This window comes from Beauveria bassiana (genome assembly GCF_000280675.1).
Source record: "Beauveria bassiana ARSEF 2860 unplaced genomic scaffold BBA_S00020, whole genome shotgun sequence".
Lineage (NCBI taxonomy): Eukaryota > Fungi > Ascomycota > Sordariomycetes > Hypocreales > Cordycipitaceae > Beauveria > Beauveria bassiana.
The window spans coordinates 19,236-34,104 of record NW_007930855.1 but is presented as its reverse complement, the minus strand read 5'-3'; the positions used below and the strand labels follow the sequence as shown (position 1 = coordinate 34,104).

General features: G+C 53.9%; 9 protein-coding genes across 9 annotated transcripts in view; 6 read left to right on the top strand and 3 right to left on the bottom strand.

The window, feature by feature from the left end:
• The window catches only part of BBA_06646 (WD domain-containing protein), a gene marked incomplete at both ends in the record, with an annotated part of 1,549 nt that extends 1,198 nt beyond the window's left edge, over positions 1-351 (top strand). The window contains one exon of the mRNA XM_008601743.1: positions 129-351. Within this exon, the coding sequence (XP_008599965.1) occupies positions 129-351 (223 nt within the window). The remainder of the gene's footprint in view (positions 1-128) is intronic.
• Positions 352-560: 209 nt separating this feature from the next.
• Positions 561-2,534, bottom strand: BBA_06645 (3'-5' exonuclease; the record flags this gene model as incomplete). The annotated part of the gene is made up of 2 exons (XM_008601742.1): positions 561-1,234; positions 1,337-2,534. The coding sequence occupies 2 exons, from the start codon at positions 2,532-2,534 to the stop codon at positions 561-563; spliced, it is 1,872 nt and encodes a 623-aa protein (XP_008599964.1).
• A 422-nt stretch (positions 2,535-2,956) lies between these two features.
• On the top strand, positions 2,957-3,477 carry BBA_06644 (putative U6 SNRNA-ASSOCIATED SM-LIKE PROTEIN LSM5; the record flags this gene model as incomplete). The annotated part of the gene is made up of 6 exons (XM_008601741.1): positions 2,957-2,981; positions 3,034-3,090; positions 3,156-3,194; positions 3,250-3,277; positions 3,326-3,389; positions 3,442-3,477. The coding sequence occupies 6 exons, from the start codon at positions 2,957-2,959 to the stop codon at positions 3,475-3,477; spliced, it is 249 nt and encodes an 82-aa protein (XP_008599963.1).
• A 345-nt stretch (positions 3,478-3,822) lies between these two features.
• Positions 3,823-4,450, bottom strand: BBA_06643 (DNA-directed RNA polymerase 13.3K chain; the record flags this gene model as incomplete). The annotated part of the gene is made up of 4 exons (XM_008601740.1): positions 3,823-4,022; positions 4,093-4,203; positions 4,270-4,328; positions 4,434-4,450. The coding sequence occupies 4 exons, from the start codon at positions 4,448-4,450 to the stop codon at positions 3,823-3,825; spliced, it is 387 nt and encodes a 128-aa protein (XP_008599962.1).
• A 757-nt stretch (positions 4,451-5,207) lies between these two features.
• BBA_06642 (uncharacterized protein) lies at positions 5,208-5,782 on the top strand (the record flags this gene model as incomplete). Its single annotated transcript, XM_008601739.1, has 3 exons — positions 5,208-5,249; positions 5,287-5,421; positions 5,495-5,782. 3 exons carry the CDS (start codon positions 5,208-5,210, stop codon positions 5,780-5,782), a joined length of 465 nt encoding a protein of 154 aa, XP_008599961.1.
• A 332-nt stretch (positions 5,783-6,114) lies between these two features.
• On the top strand, positions 6,115-7,173 carry BBA_06641 (HemK family methyltransferase; the record flags this gene model as incomplete). Its single annotated transcript, XM_008601738.1, has 1 exon — positions 6,115-7,173. One exon carries the CDS (start codon positions 6,115-6,117, stop codon positions 7,171-7,173), a length of 1,059 nt encoding a protein of 352 aa, XP_008599960.1.
• Positions 7,174-7,656: 483 nt separating this feature from the next.
• BBA_06640 (ATP-dependent metallopeptidase HflB) lies at positions 7,657-10,311 on the top strand (the record flags this gene model as incomplete). Its single annotated transcript, XM_008601737.1, has 1 exon — positions 7,657-10,311. The coding sequence occupies one exon, from the start codon at positions 7,657-7,659 to the stop codon at positions 10,309-10,311; it is 2,655 nt and encodes an 884-aa protein (XP_008599959.1).
• Positions 10,312-11,423: 1,112 nt separating this feature from the next.
• BBA_06639 (sugar transporter) lies at positions 11,424-13,254 on the top strand (the record flags this gene model as incomplete). The annotated part of the gene is made up of 2 exons (XM_008601736.1): positions 11,424-11,799; positions 11,933-13,254. The coding sequence occupies 2 exons, from the start codon at positions 11,424-11,426 to the stop codon at positions 13,252-13,254; spliced, it is 1,698 nt and encodes a 565-aa protein (XP_008599958.1).
• A 1,249-nt stretch (positions 13,255-14,503) lies between these two features.
• On the bottom strand, positions 14,504-14,857 carry BBA_06638 (uncharacterized protein; the record flags this gene model as incomplete). Its single annotated transcript, XM_008601735.1, has 1 exon — positions 14,504-14,857. One exon carries the CDS (start codon positions 14,855-14,857, stop codon positions 14,504-14,506), a length of 354 nt encoding a protein of 117 aa, XP_008599957.1.
• Positions 14,858-14,869: the final 12 nt, after the last annotated feature.

Here is a 14,869-nt window from a genome sequence, read left to right as displayed (position 1 = left end):
GCGACCGCGGCCATGACGCTGCGCGGCCACACCAACATGGTGGTGTCGCTGGCGGCGTCGCCGGAGAATGGCTACTCGCTCGTCTCGGGCGCGCACGACGGCACCTGCCGCGTCTGGGATCTGCGCAGCGCGCGCGCGGGGGGCACGGCCGACGAGGGCGGCGGCGGCGGCGCCGTCAGTCAGCCCGTGTACACGATTGGCAGGGAGTGGCTCAGGGGCAAGAAGCTGCCTCCGGCGGGCGATGGCGTCAAGGTGCTGAGCGTGGCGTGGGATAAGACGTGGGGGATTGTCAGCGGCGGCGAGGATAAAAAGGTGCAGATAAACAGGGGGCAAGGGCTGCTGGCGGAGTAGATGGACGGCGGGACGAAAAAAGAAAGGAAATAAAATGTACATATATAGACTAGGGATGGTTTCAGAGCAAAAAGAATGCGTTTTTTCCACCGTCATGCTAGCACGTGTATGCTATGAAGCTGAGTAGATTGATGCACATCATGCGCATTGTACTGTTGGAAACGTTTATAGATAAGAAAGTATATACATGACATCTTGGTAGGGCTTTTTTACGTCTCATCCTGCCCACATCGCTCTACAACGGCACGGTATTTGCCGCCAGCAAGCTTGGGATGCAGAATGGACAAGACTTCCCGACGCAGCCTCTCTTTCGGAAACGCAAGCTTCTCGGCCTTGATGGCGTCCAAGATGTACCCGATGACGGTGCCCGTCTGCAGCGGGGGCTCGCGCAGCAGCCGGGCAACGTCGGCGGGCGCCAGGTCGTCGTTTGCTTGCCACAGGTAAAACGTGCGCAGCGCCGAGGGTCTCGCCAGCAAGCGGCCGCGGGCACGGGAAGCCTGTAGCCGAGCCATCTCGGCCTCGGCGGCTACTATTCGCGCGTCGCGCGTTGGGCTCTGGGTTTGGGTTTGAGCGGCAGCGGCGGATCGAGATGGGCGTGCTGCGATGGACGGGCTCTCTGCAATGAGCGAGCTCTCTGCCATGGCTAGCTCCAGCATCGTCTCCTCTATCGAGTCGTCGCTAAACTCTGAGCTCGAATCTTTGACAGACTCTAGATCCGAGTCGACGTCGGACTCTTCATCAGAAACAACCGGCGTGGGCGGTATTGGGATGGGAAGCCTGAGCTCGGCATGGCGGGGCCGGTCTGGCGGAGGATCCATGGCGAGCCGTCTTTCTTCCAAGACGTGGTACAACTGAAGGCCCGCGTAGGCATCGGCGGCGGAATCTAGAATTACAATGTCAGCCAGCCCGCAAACACCCACAACAAGGGTATTTTACGCCAAAAAAAAAAAAAAAAAGAAAAAAAAAGGTCTCTTGTCGCCCTTACACGTGAGCTGCTTCGAGGTCAGCGCCTTGGACCAGTTGCTGCCCCGAACCGACTCGCCCTTGAACAGCGGCAGCTTCAGTATTTCCTGCACCTGCGTCGCCAGCGCCACGGGCACCTTGTTGATCAGCTTGCGCCTCTGCTTGTCGCCGGCGTGCTTGACCAGCTTGTACAGGTGGCTCAGCTCAAAGACGCCCCTCGCGTCGACTCCCAGAAAGTTGCGCAGCCGCGTGCAGTCTGCCTGAATGTGCACGCCCACCTTGTCCACCGCGGCGTCCTCCATGATGGCGCGAAAGGTGGGCGCCACGAGGCCGCCGCCGCCGCCGCCGTCGTCCTCGTCGGCCTTGGGGAACAGGGCGACGTGGAAGAGGCCGATGCGGCCGGGGCTGGCCAGTTGGATGAGGGACACATTCTGGCGCGGGCCGCCGCCGCGCGTGGCGTACGCCACCCACTCGAGGTCGAAGCCGAGGACAGGCTCGTGGGCAAAGTAGGTCTGGCAGGCAACCTCCATGGCCTGCCTGCTGGTGCAGTAGTGCACCTGGACGTCCTGGACGGTGCCGTCGGCCGAGGTGCTCTTGTACATGGTGTGAGACCAAAAGGAGCCGGCGCTGTCTTTGGGCTGGCCGAGGGCGGCTTTGAAAAGATCCTTGGAAATGTTAAAGTCGAGAGATGTAAGCGGCGGCTCTATAGTTGAGGGGGCGTCTTTGGAAACTGTGTCGGGCGGCTGCGCAGCGGGCTGTGTGCGTGCCGTGGATGTGCCAGTGGTTGCCTTTTCAATAACGACGGTAGTCGTAAAAGTTGTTGACGGGATTGGTTGATTCCCCCAGTCTGGCTTCACGGTCGCCGTGTCAGGTGCCTTGGGAAGCTGTAGAGGTTGGGAAGCCTTGTTGAGCAGTCCATTGTCGCTTGCGCCCGCGGCAGCTTCTTGCGAGTGAAAGAAGCGCTTAAAGTCCAGCGTAGGATACAGAGACGGAGCCTCCGCTTCAGCTTCGGCTTTAGGAGCGAATTCGAAATCTATACCCATAATCCAGAGACTGGATCTCGGACTCGCGGAGCTCCGCGTCCGCCTCGACGGCTCAGAGTACATGGTGGCTGCGGTCTTGGTCGCACTTATCGTCGGACCTCCCGTCGCGGCGTGGACTCGACAGTGACGGCTCGCCAGCAACTGCGCGGCGGCCCGCGCATTCTTATTGTGTGCCATTTGAAAGGAACCCTTACCTATCCATGGCCGAATCCTTCTTCCTTGCTGTCGGCGGCCAGTAATGCGCTGTATTCCAGGCAGCAATGCAGGTAATATAACCCCGAGCGGCCCATTATGCGACCGCAATCCTCGGTAGCTGGGCGGCGACAAGACCGCTATCTTTCGGTGGTTCAGTGGACGGTTTTGCTTTCGTTACAGTGGGCGCAGTGGTTGGCTTAGTCATCAGTGCATGGGCACGTGCAGACCGGGTCAAGAACTCTTTGGGCTAAGATTCCCTTTGCGCGCTGGATGAGGCACGACACAAACGACTTGATTGAGGCTCTATACTCATTGAGAAGCGAGATTCACTTGTGACGTAATATTTTGAGCGATTTCTTATCCTTCATTGCGTTGAGGGATTTCAACCATACACACCTTTCAATATGGCCTCTCAATTACTACCACTCGGTGAGTGAACAAGCATCTTGTATTCGATGATGCAGCAGCTAATCGGGGACAGAACTCATCGACAAGTGTGTCGGATCGAGGATCTGGGTTATTATGAAGGGCGAAAAGGGTGAGGATCTGGAATACTATCGGCCAGCGAGCTTTCAGAGGCATACTAACTAACCTCTGATGCAGAATTCAGCGGCACTCTTGTTGGTTTCGACGACTATGTCAGTAAGTTGGCTCTTTCAACTCGATAACCAATAGAATGGATTACTGACGAGTCTAGACATGGTCTTGGAAGATGTGACAGAATTGTAAGGGCAATTTACTCGGGAACAAGAAAGCTGTACTAACCAAAGCAGCGACTACACTGGCAACCACACAAAACTTCCCAAGATTCTGCTAAACGGCAACAATATCTGCATGGTACGCAAGTTGGGTCTTTCGATGTAGATATCATGACTAACAGCATGTCTAGTTGATCCCTGGTGGTGAGGGTCCTGGCGAAGCTTGATTTGGTTGGATGGCACGAGTGGACGACCAATATACCCAGCTCAGGTCGAAGCTGGCGCACGCTAATGACGTATGGATGAATTAAAATACCGCTTTGCTACCCAACAGCTGCTAAAAAACGCAAAATATCACAGAGCGCCGTAGTCGAGCATGATGCAACGAGCGGCGCCCGGCAAGACTTGGTGGACATGGAGACTTCAGAAGAATGGATGTATTGTTGTGAGATTGAGTTGCATGTATTCATCCATATGCAAAACAACTACTTGTTGTCAAATGACTACGTCGAAAAAGAAAAAAAAAAGACACCCCAACGCCGTAGATGAACCGATCCCGCCGTGACTGTTCCTCACAGACCATTGGCCTGCATGTCGCTCTGAGCGCCCGTGTTGGCAATACGCCGCAGCTCCCATTCTCGAGTAAATTTCTGATGCAGCATTTCCAGCTGGTTGATGAGCTTCTCACACACCGAGGTGAAGACGTCGCGCGAGGTCACCGTGCCGTCTGTTTGTACGCGGATGAAGAGCTCAGGGACGTTGGGGTGACCGACTAGAGAGGAAAATTATCAGTTGATGCAATTCCCTTACTGAAGAAAAAAAAGGGGGGGAGGCAGACGTACGCTTGTAGCCGGCCATGAGCACGTTGGGATGCAGCTTGAGGTGCTCGGAGAGCAGGTTGCCGAGGGTGTGGTCCTCCTTCTTGAGTAGAAAGTCTGACGTGTTGGACATGCCTGAGAGAGCGTGTTAGAGGTTGTGCTGGCGGACTGGCTTGGCAATATGCGCGCGCGCGCCCTTACCAGAGTAGACCTTTTCCTCAATCTTCTTTTCGCCTTCAGCGAGCAGAAATAGCTCGAAACTGGGAAAAATTGGTCAGCATCGACCTCGACGATGATTTCAAGCTTTCCATCCCAAAGCATCAAGTGAGTTCAAGGATGAATTTCGTGGAGATGCCAGGACGTACCGGTCGGGCGCGTTCATGGTGGCGGGCGAAGAGCCGTATTGTCGTGTGTGAGGTTCAAGCTGGAAGAGGTGAGTAAGCGCCGGGCGATGAGTCGGCGGCGCGCGAGGCTCGGACACCGAATTGGCGGCCAGAAGGGAGCTCTGCGATGACGGCTGTACAGCAAAATGATCGAGTTTCGCGAGTTGGCAGTATTTGCGCCAAATTGGACAAATTTTCCTAAAGAACGTCGAACTGGCTCAATGAAGTCGAGGCTAGGTGCTTTGAAAAATGGTGGATAATAATCGGCTAAACCAACCGCGTCGCGATGCGCCTCCAGGCGGCCGCTCACCCGCTGTAGCACGCTGTAGTAGGCAAGCAGGCACTGCAGCCTGCAGGCACCACCACGCGCTGGCGCATATTGCAGCGTACAGGTGCCACACTACATTGAATAGGTAGGCAGGCAACAGGCAAGCAGGGTTGCACCCGAGACGACGACTCAGTCCAGCCAGGCACGGCGAGGCTCGCATAATTATAGGTGCAAAATGATGCTTCAATAATAACACCATTCGGATGTAACTTGCAGAAGAAAGCTCCGTCGGGCGAATGAAAGCAACTTCATAACCCGCTCTAATTAATAGATTGAATTACGGAGTGCTGCTCGGCTCTGCACGACCGCCGCCAGCAAGGCCAACAAGTACCTATAAAGGTCTCGACTAGCCCACATGTCTGATGGAACCGTCCCCTTTACTAAAGAATACACCTTAAAGACACTGATATCCTTGAAGAATTAACGAAATGGCGACCAACAACTTTTCATTCTTTACGGCAAGTTTACGCGTAGCGTGACCACCCGCAGAATACTGACCCCGAGCAGCTCCCTGCTGTGCTATTGGGTACGTGCATTGGCCCGCATGCCTATGCCATTCTCAATGCACGCAAACACTACGATAATGCATATCCTCGCAAATTCAACGACGCAATAGCCGCATCAGAGACGCTCGACAAGGAGGTGAGTGATGTGTAACTCGGCCTTGCCGTCACGGCCCCTGTTCCCATGCTAATCTCTCTGTGGCGGGCTGTAGACAAAAGCCCGCGTCCTTCGCGCCCAAAGTGCATCAGACAATAGCTTCGAGACCCTGGGTTACTTTGCTGCCGCAGTAGTCGCTGGCAATTTTGCAGGCGTGGAGAACTCGTCGCTCAACTTTCTTAGTATAGGGTATCTGATTACCCGTCTCGCCTACGTGGTGACTTATATCAAACTGCAGGATAATCGCAAGTACCATGTTCTGCGCAGTATTCTGTGGGAGGCTGCGTTTTGCTTTGCCTCTGCGCTTTGGATTAAAGCTGGTTTGAAGATGATGAAAAAATAAGTAGGATTATTGTTGATATATTTCCCCAGCATCTTGTCAGCGGCTGCCGAGTGCCAATGGCTGTCAATGCTGACGAGCCTTTGTGGTTTCAAAAGTCAAAATAAATATTGTTGAACAGTAATAGAAAAGGAAGAGACAGTAAGCCAAATTAGTATTTTCATCATATTTCTCTGTGCTCTCAATGTATGCGGCATCGCGCATCTCTTTTGGCTGGCTGAGACGTCTGCGTGGGGCCCAAGTTGAAAACCTCACACGGGGTTCGTCGCATCAACAAGCTTGCAGCAAACACGACGCACACATCGTACACGCCAATGGAGTCATCTTAGCAGCCAATGCCGCGAACCCCGCCCTGGCTTTTTCGGCAGGCCAAAAAACACTCGCCCCATGCTGCCACGCTGCTTCTTGCTTGCAAAAGCTTGCCTCTTGCGCTCAACGAGCTGCGCTGGATCAGAGAATACGTCAACCTAAACACCAGGCCTGCTCAGCGAGAGCAGCGCTTACATGCGCTCTGCCGCCAAAGGGGCCAGGGTATCCCCCTTCAGTATGTCTTGAAGTCGCAGCCCTTTGGCCCTTTGGACATCAAGTGCAAACCTGGGGTTCTCATCCCGCGGCCGGAAACGGAGGCTTATACCTATCATCTCGCGAATGAGTTGAAGCGTCTCAGACGCCGGGATGGACTACAAGAGCTGAGGGTTCTGGACCTGTGTACTGGCACAGGCTGCATACCTTTATTGTTGTTTTCTCTGCTTCAAAAAACGTTCAAGCGCTTGCAAGTACAGGGCGTTGATGTCTCCGCTGAAGCCGTCCGGTTGGCCCGCGAGAATATGGCTGCGAATACAAGTCTGGGACACTTGAAGATGGCCTCTGACCAACAGCAAGTGCAGATTACTCAAAGAGACATCTTTAATGACTTGGATATGAAGAACATACTCTCTACGAAATGGGACGTCTTGACGTCGAATCCGCCCTATATTTCCCTCGACGTCTGGAACAGTGGCCGCGGCCAGATGGGTCATTCCGTTCGCAAGTTTGAGCCTGCGTTAGCACTGGTGCCTGGCGCGCATCTCAAGCCGCCACCGGGGTGGCAAAGTTCAGACGTCTTTTACGCTAGGCTGCTGGACATTGCCTACCACGTCAAGCCGAAGCTGCTGCTCTTTGAAATCGGCGACGAACCGCAGGCGCTGCGCGTGGTGAAGAATTACCTGGCTCACCGGCTTGCCAGCTTGTCCTCCGTTGAGATCTGGCGCGACACACCAGATGTGCAAGAGAACCTGGTTCGCCAGCATATCGATGTGTCCTGTCGCAAAGGCCTGGACTATTCCGTGCCGATAAAGGGAAGTGGCAATATTCGGTCGATACTAATCAGGAGTGTTGACACTGCGGCTTTTTGACGACACTGCTACACAAGCGGCATGTATGCATCAAGTACAGCAAACAGATACGCAGTCGCCGGCAGAACAGAAATTGTCGAAAAGAGGGCCAGATTCGAAATCAGATGGACATTTTCGTAGATACATGTAACATTATTTTCACAACATTTATTATTCATAACTGCGCTGTTCCATGATGCAATGCAACTCCAGGGCCGACACAAAGTCCGCGGCAAGTGAGTCACGTGAACATCATGTAATTTTGAGCATGCGCCGCCCCATACCTACATGACTGGAGCTCTCGGATGGGAGTAACCTCCATCGCCAATTACATTTAGCCACTGATCGCTTGACTTGTCAACAAGTGGATGTTTGTCATCCATAGATTCTTCCTTGTGCCGTCCAACGATTGACTCGCGCAGCTCATGAGGTAGCTTCAACCGCAACAAGCCCACCCATCATCTGGCCGGTGGTTCCGCAAACTGCGCAACATCAACCACCAAAATGTCACGCTTTCTACGACAAACAGGCCAGCTGACGCGGCTCCTGAGAGTCTCTCAGCAGGCCAGTCTTCAGCGAGGTGTACGTCTATCGCTTTCTCGAGCCACCGCTACCCCAATCCTGCGGAACAGCCACGCCAATCAAATCCGATGTTTTGCCTCCGAACCTCCGCGACATGACGGAGATCAAAAGCCAAAAAAGGACACCGACGAAAAGACGAACGAGCAGAACAAGGAAGACATCCAGGAAGATGGTGCCAATGAGGAGGGGCGCCGGCAATTTCCCTTGCCAAAGGGCTGGATTTACTTAAGCAAGGAGGAAATCAAGCAAATGCAAGTCTTTTATGAAGTGATTCCGGAATCTCAAAGACCATCATTGGACGAAATTCTCAAGGGCATTCAAGAAACTGGAGCACCGGCTGAAATCCGAGATATTCTTGCCAAGCTAAGAAAAGGCCCTGGCAACTTGTCCATCATGGACAAGGGCCGCCTGATGCGCTGCGTTTTCGCCATGGCTGAGCGACTTGCTGCATGGGAAGTTGAGAGGGAAAACAGGCAGAAGGGTCAATTCACGCAGAATAAGGTCGGCGAAGATGGGCCACAGCATGGCAACTACCAAAGCCAGAACCAAAATCAGGGACGACCCAGCGATGACAATAGCAAGACAATCAACGTCCGAATCAGCCTGATGCAAACCGTCCTCCTCCTCGGTATCATTCTTTACTCGCTAGACTCTTTCGGTGGCTCCATGTCCCAGAAGCAAATCACTTGGCAAGAGATGCGCAAGGCATTCCTCGACAAAGGTCTTGTCCAGAAGCTGGTTGTCGTCAATGGATCTCAAGTTCGCGTAGAGCTCCATCCCAGCGCTGATCAAGGCGACGATCGGAGACAATATGTCTTTTCAATCGGCTCTGTCGAATCTTTTGAGAGAAAATTGGAAGAGGCTCAGGATCAACTCGGCGTCCCCCAGAATGAGCGCATACCTGTCAGCTACGAGGCTGGCGGCAGCACGATAGGCAATATTCTCCTGGCGTTTGGTCCTACGCTACTGTTCATTGGTTTGATTCTCTACACGCAGCGTTCTATGGGAGGACGTGGTGGCGCTGGCGGCATGTTTAACTTTGGCAAAAGCAAAGCTAAGAAATTCAACGCTGAAAGCGCTGTCAAGGTCAAATTCGCCGACGTCGCCGGTCTGGAGGAGGCCAAGACGGAGATCATGGAGTTTGTCAGCTTCTTGAAGCAACCCGAGAAGTTTGAGAAGCTTGGTGCCAAGATACCTCGTGGCGCCATTCTTGCTGGCCCTCCCGGTACTGGTAAGACTCTGCTTGCCAAGGCCACTGCTGGTGAGTCTGGTGTGCCGTTCTTCAGCGTCAGCGGCTCCGAATTCGTGGAAATGTTTGTCGGTGTCGGTCCTTCCCGCGTGCGCGACCTGTTTGCTGAAGGCCGCAAAAACGCTCCCTGTATTATCTTCATCGACGAAATTGACGCCATCGGTCGAGCGAGACAAGATAGCGGCAAGGGCTTTGGAGGCAACGACGAGCGTGAGGCAACTCTGAATCAGATTCTGACGGAAATGGATGGTTTCAACACGAGAGAGCAGGTCGTTGTTCTTGCGGGTACCAATCGTGCTGATGTTTTGGACAAGGCGCTGATGCGTCCCGGTCGGTTCGATAGGCATATCTATGTCGACCGCCCGACCATGAGCGGCCGTCAGGAAATCTTCAGAGTCTATCTCAAGAAGATTGTCACGAGCGAAGACATTGATCACCTGGTCGGACGTCTCTCCACACTTACGCCTGGCTTCTCTGGTGCTGACATCTCCAATGTGGTAAATGAGGCTGCCTTGATTGCTGCCCGTGCCAACGCCGAGGAGGTCAAGATGGAGCACTTTGAGCGCGCCATCGAACGTGTCATTGGTGGTCTTGAGCGCAAGTCCCTGGTGCTCAAGCCTCTCGAGAAGAGGACTGTTGCCTACCACGAGGCCGGCCACGCTATTTGCGGTTGGTTCCTGGAACATGCCGACCCCCTGCTCAAGGTCTCCATCATCCCCCGCGGACAGGGCGCTTTGGGATATGCCCAGTACCTTCCTCAGGATGCCTACCTTATGAGCACAAATCAGCTTATGGACCGCATGGCCATGACCATGGGTGGACGTGTGTCTGAGGAGTTGCACTTTCCTACTGTCACGACCGGAGCCAGTGATGACTTCAAAAAGGTGAGCCAGATGGCTCGTAGCATGGTCACACAGTGGGGCATGTCTGACGTTGTCGGCCCGGTCCATTTCGACAACGACCCGAACCGCATGCACAAGCCTTTTGCCGAATCTACGGCTCAACAGATTGACCAAGAAGTGCACAGAATCGTCGAGGAAGCCTACAAGCGGTGCAAAGATCTCTTGACAGAGAAGAAGAAGGAGGTTGGTCTGATTGCACAGGAGCTTCTCAAGAAGGAGGTGCTCGTGCGTGACGACATGGTGCGCATTCTGGGCAAGCGTCCCTTTGAAGACAATGAGGATTTTGAGAAATACTTTGGTGGCAGCAAAGAGGAGAGCGCGCCGCCGCCGTTTCCTGGTGAAGGCGATGTGCCTGCGCCTGGCGACTCCCCACAACCCTCGCCGGCTTTCAAGGAGCTGTCGAGATCGGAGCAGAGCAGGTTATAAAAGGCTGCTGCATCCTATCCATTGCATGGCTACAAACCGGTGTTGGGAAACTTGGATGTGTAGGGCTGTGCTCCTTTGGTCCAAGATCCTCTCAACTCTAAAAACAGGAAGGGACATTCTACGGTGAATCGAAAGTCCACACATTTTGTATTTATTTGGGCGTTTACGTCTTGGTGGTCGCGTCAACTGCTCATTTCTTTGTACCTGTACTACTACTAAGGCTAGATATAAGACTTTTGTCTACAACACGTCTCAACTATACCCATGCACGGATCAGCTCCGGACAATGCCAAAGTGAGGCACGAGCAAGTAAGACATTGGGCGCATTCGCATGACTTAGGGGACGTTACAACGTTGATTTTCACGCGGGAAGCAGCCAAGCAACCAAGCAGCCAGGCAGCCTTGGAGCCAGACGCAACGATGATCAGCAAGGCGAGCTTGCCTTTCTGCACAAGGCTGCGCGCCAAGGAAAAGCTGCCAACAACTCTAGCGCGCCACAGCCAACTTTTTTGCTCGATCCTGGCGAATTGCTGCGGGATGTGAATCAGAGTACTGACACTTGAACTAGTACGCCGATTTTACACGGAGCTCCATAACAAGCTTGTCGCCATCTTGGTTAGCGCCTCAACCGATCCCAGAAAGAGATGCATGACCAATTCCCTGTTACAATCGCATGTTTGACTTGTCGATTACGGGAAATAAAGCTAAAGCTCGTTGGCGCCAATTAGCTCGGAGCGAGTGACGCTTACTTCTCGGATGGTGTTGTCTAATACGTACCGGTCTTACAAGCTAGCGAGCAAAGATCCCCCCCCACCCAGGTGAGGCCGTGAACATGTAGACGCATCGCCGGATGCGTTTTTCACCGGTCAGAAAGGAGCTTTCGCCCATGGCTGAGATTTGATGCTCCAATTCTTCAGCGGGGCACGTTGCATGACATGCCGCCTTGTTATCGACGGGCGGGAGAGCGGCTGGCCAACAAACTCCCCCCCCCCTCTCCCAAACTTCGACCACGTCATACATTGGCATCATGAACTTTCATTTCCCCTATCCCTTGATTCCCCTCTCTCATTGCTTTTTTTTTTCATAGAAGCTAGATTCTCTGCCATCAAGCAATGTACAAGACAAAGGCTGCAGAGGCGGCCGCGGGCGGCTCTCCGACGCCTTCCACGGGCCACCTCGAGCCGTTGTCGTCGACGGTGACGGACCTGTCGAGCCTGCGCGGGCTGTCACTGTACCAGCGCAAGTGCACCCTCATCAATCGGGAGATTGACGCGTATGGCATGGGCCGGTACCAGTGGTGCGTGTGGGCGCTGTGCGGCTGCGGCTACTTTATCGACCTCCTCTGGGCGCAGGCGTTTGGCCTGGTCTTGAGTCCGATGCAGCAGGAGCTGGGCTTTGGTAACCATGAGTCGGGCAACATTGCCACGAGCTTCAACGCGGGCCTCACCGCAGGGGCGTTTTTCTGGGGCTTCATGGCGGATGTCATCGGTACGTTCTTCTTCCTTCCTTCCTCTTCTCCTCGTGAATCATGGCTGCGTCCACTTACATGCCATGTCTTGGGCTAATCAAACCGGGGTGAGGAACATAGGCCGCCGATGGGCATTCAACTTGACGTGCCTAGTCTCTTCCGTATTTGGCCTCTGCCTTGGCGCCTCGGAGAACTACACGACGTTTCTCGTGCTCACGGCCTTTGTGGGCTTTGGCGTCGGCGGCAACATCCCCGTCGATTCGGCCATTTTTCTCGAGTTTGTGCCGCACAACCGGCGCTTCCTGCTCGCGTGCCTGTCGCTCTTTCAGCCGCTCGGCGTCATCGTCTCGAGCGCCATTGCCTTTGGCTTCATCCCAACGTACTCGTGCTCGCCCAACTTTTCCGAGGCCAACCCGCTGCCCTCGTGCCGCGGCGGGGTCGCGGCCGGCACCGCCTGCTGCGCGCGGGGCGCCAACCAGGGCTGGCGCTACCTGCTCTTCACGACGGGCGGGCTCTCGCTGGTCGTGTTTGTGCTGCGCTTCCTCGTCTTTTCGTTTCGGGAGACGCCCAAGTTTCTCGTGTGCACGGGCCGCGACGACGAGGCGATTGCGACGATGCGCTACATTACGGGCGGCAAGGCGAGCAGCTGCCGCCTCACGGCCGAGGTGTTTGAGACGGTCGAGCGGGAATATGAGACGGAGCTCAGTAGTAGCCGAAGCTCGCAGTCGATTGAGCTGCTTCAGCAGCCGGGCGGTCATGGTCGTCGTCGTCTTCGTCGTTGCCGCGGCGCGTACGCCAAGGTCGTGGGCAATCTGTCGGCGTACAGGGTGTTTTTCAGCAGCTGGGGCATGACGCGGCTGACCATTCTGACCTGGCTGACGTACGCCATGGACTTTTCCGGGTTCACCGTCGCGGGCCACTACCTGCCGCGGATTCTGGCCATCAAGAACGGCGCCGCCCACGTGAGCCTCAAGTTTACGTACGCGGCCTACATTTACACGTACGCGCCCGGCATCCTGGGCGTCTTTGCCGGCGCGCTCATGTACCACGTGCCCGCGATTGGGCGCAAGTGGACCATGGTGTTTTCGTCGGCCCTCATGGGCACGTCGATTTTCCTGCTGGCGACGGTCGACACGGTCGCCAAGCGCGAGGGCCTGTTTACGCTCGAATACTTTTTCCAGTCCATGTTCAACGCCGTCCTGTACGGCTGGACGCCGGAAGCGTTTCCCGTGGCGATTCGGGGCTTTGCGTGCGGCGTCGCGGGGTTCTGGGGCAGGCTGTTTGGCATCGTCAGCCCGCTGATTGCGCAGAGCTTGTACGGCAGGGCGACGGATGGCGGCAGCGGCGGCGGCGGCGGCGGCGGAGACGTCAATGCTGTCTTGTACTTGGCGGGCGGCATCACCCTGGGCTGCGTGCTCAGCACGGCGTTGCTGCCGACTGAGCTGATGGAGTCGGATGACGAAGGTCAGCGATGAGCCCAATCACGTTTATGTAAACGAAAAAACGATGTATATTTATCAGACGTGATTGTATTTATTGTCAGGATATAGAGTCTATGGTGTAAACACCACGTACACGGAAAAACAAGCGTTATGAGAGCTTTGGACTCTGGATCTTTCGAGCATACATTTCTTTTATATGCCGACTATATATGTCTGATGGATGTCAAGTGACAATGGACTGGCTGGCGAGACGTGTATTACAGTGGCGGAGAGCTCTCTGCGACGCTAAAATTGGTGGGTGGGACAGTACAGAGGGAGTTCAGCGCTGTTTCGGCCATTGCAGGGGCTAAGAGATGACCTTTTACCACGGTCAGCTTCGGGATATCTCTCACAATAATATGACAAACCTGCCCAGATATAAACTACGTCACGAATAACAAAACTTGCGTTCCCAAAAAGATAAGCTTTGTGTCCCGGTCGTCACGTTGCAAAAAAGCAAGTTCGCGAAAGCTGGCGTTCCCAGCATAGCGGTAAAGGTAGACTTGCAACATTGATTGGCGCTGTCGACGAGTGTGGGGCTAATTCAAATAATCAGGTATCCAAATAAATCTCGGCTTTTTGCGATTGATTTGATTTTGATTAGATATTGAATCTGATTCATCTAATTGCCAAGTCTGCCTGAGGCTGAGGCTGTGTGGGCCCTGGCAGCCGACCTTCTGGACGACGCATGCCTACTGGCATTGCTCACAAAATACGAATACAAACAAATCGAATAAAAATGATATAAGTATACACCTAACTGAATCGCGATAATCTTGCCTTTCTCTACGCAATACATCTCACTATAACTTATTTTACTTGCCTGTGTGTCTGATTACCCTCCAACGGGATCTACTCGATTTCTCAACGGGATCTACCCCCTGTCGTTTTTATGGGACCACCAAGCTTTCAACGGGATCTAAATAGTACATCTCATCGGCGTACATAGACCTGGTTAAACGAGCCACCATCAAATTACGCGAGTTTGATATGCTTCTAGAAGTATAGCTAAGGACTAGATCCCTTTATTCACCACTCTAGCCGCACGCATGGATCAGGACCAATATCAAGCTAACGCACTATTATTTGTTATACTCTAATCAGGCTATTGAACCTATCTGGTACCGGAGTCAGAGTTGGGGAAAAAACCAGGCTATCCTGGGGAAAAACCCACTCTACTCGAGAACTCTAGAGGCGGGAATGTGCCTCCGTGATGAGCTAATAGAGATGGTGTTGGAAGAAACTAGTACGCCCATATAAGATACAAGGCATCTGCGCTACTGCCCCGATCCTCGTTGATGTTGGTGGTGCCGCCGCCGTTGAGGAAGCCGTTTTCATACTTGCCGATGTAGTCTTCGTAGCCATTCTCACTGCGAAGCAGTGCTACCTTTGTGATCTTGTCATAACCCTGCAAACGGTAGCACGTCAGGTGTCGGAACCACTTTCTCCCGTCACCCTTTGATATGTCAGTCGACCAGGTGTCGGGATATTCATCATTCAGGTTGTATGTGGCCTGGGTGAAAGAAAAATGAGTGCAAGCTCGCTCGGGATCCCTGGTAGTAGTTGCAACAAAGTAGGAATAGCTAAAACGTGACATTGTTAGACTTGA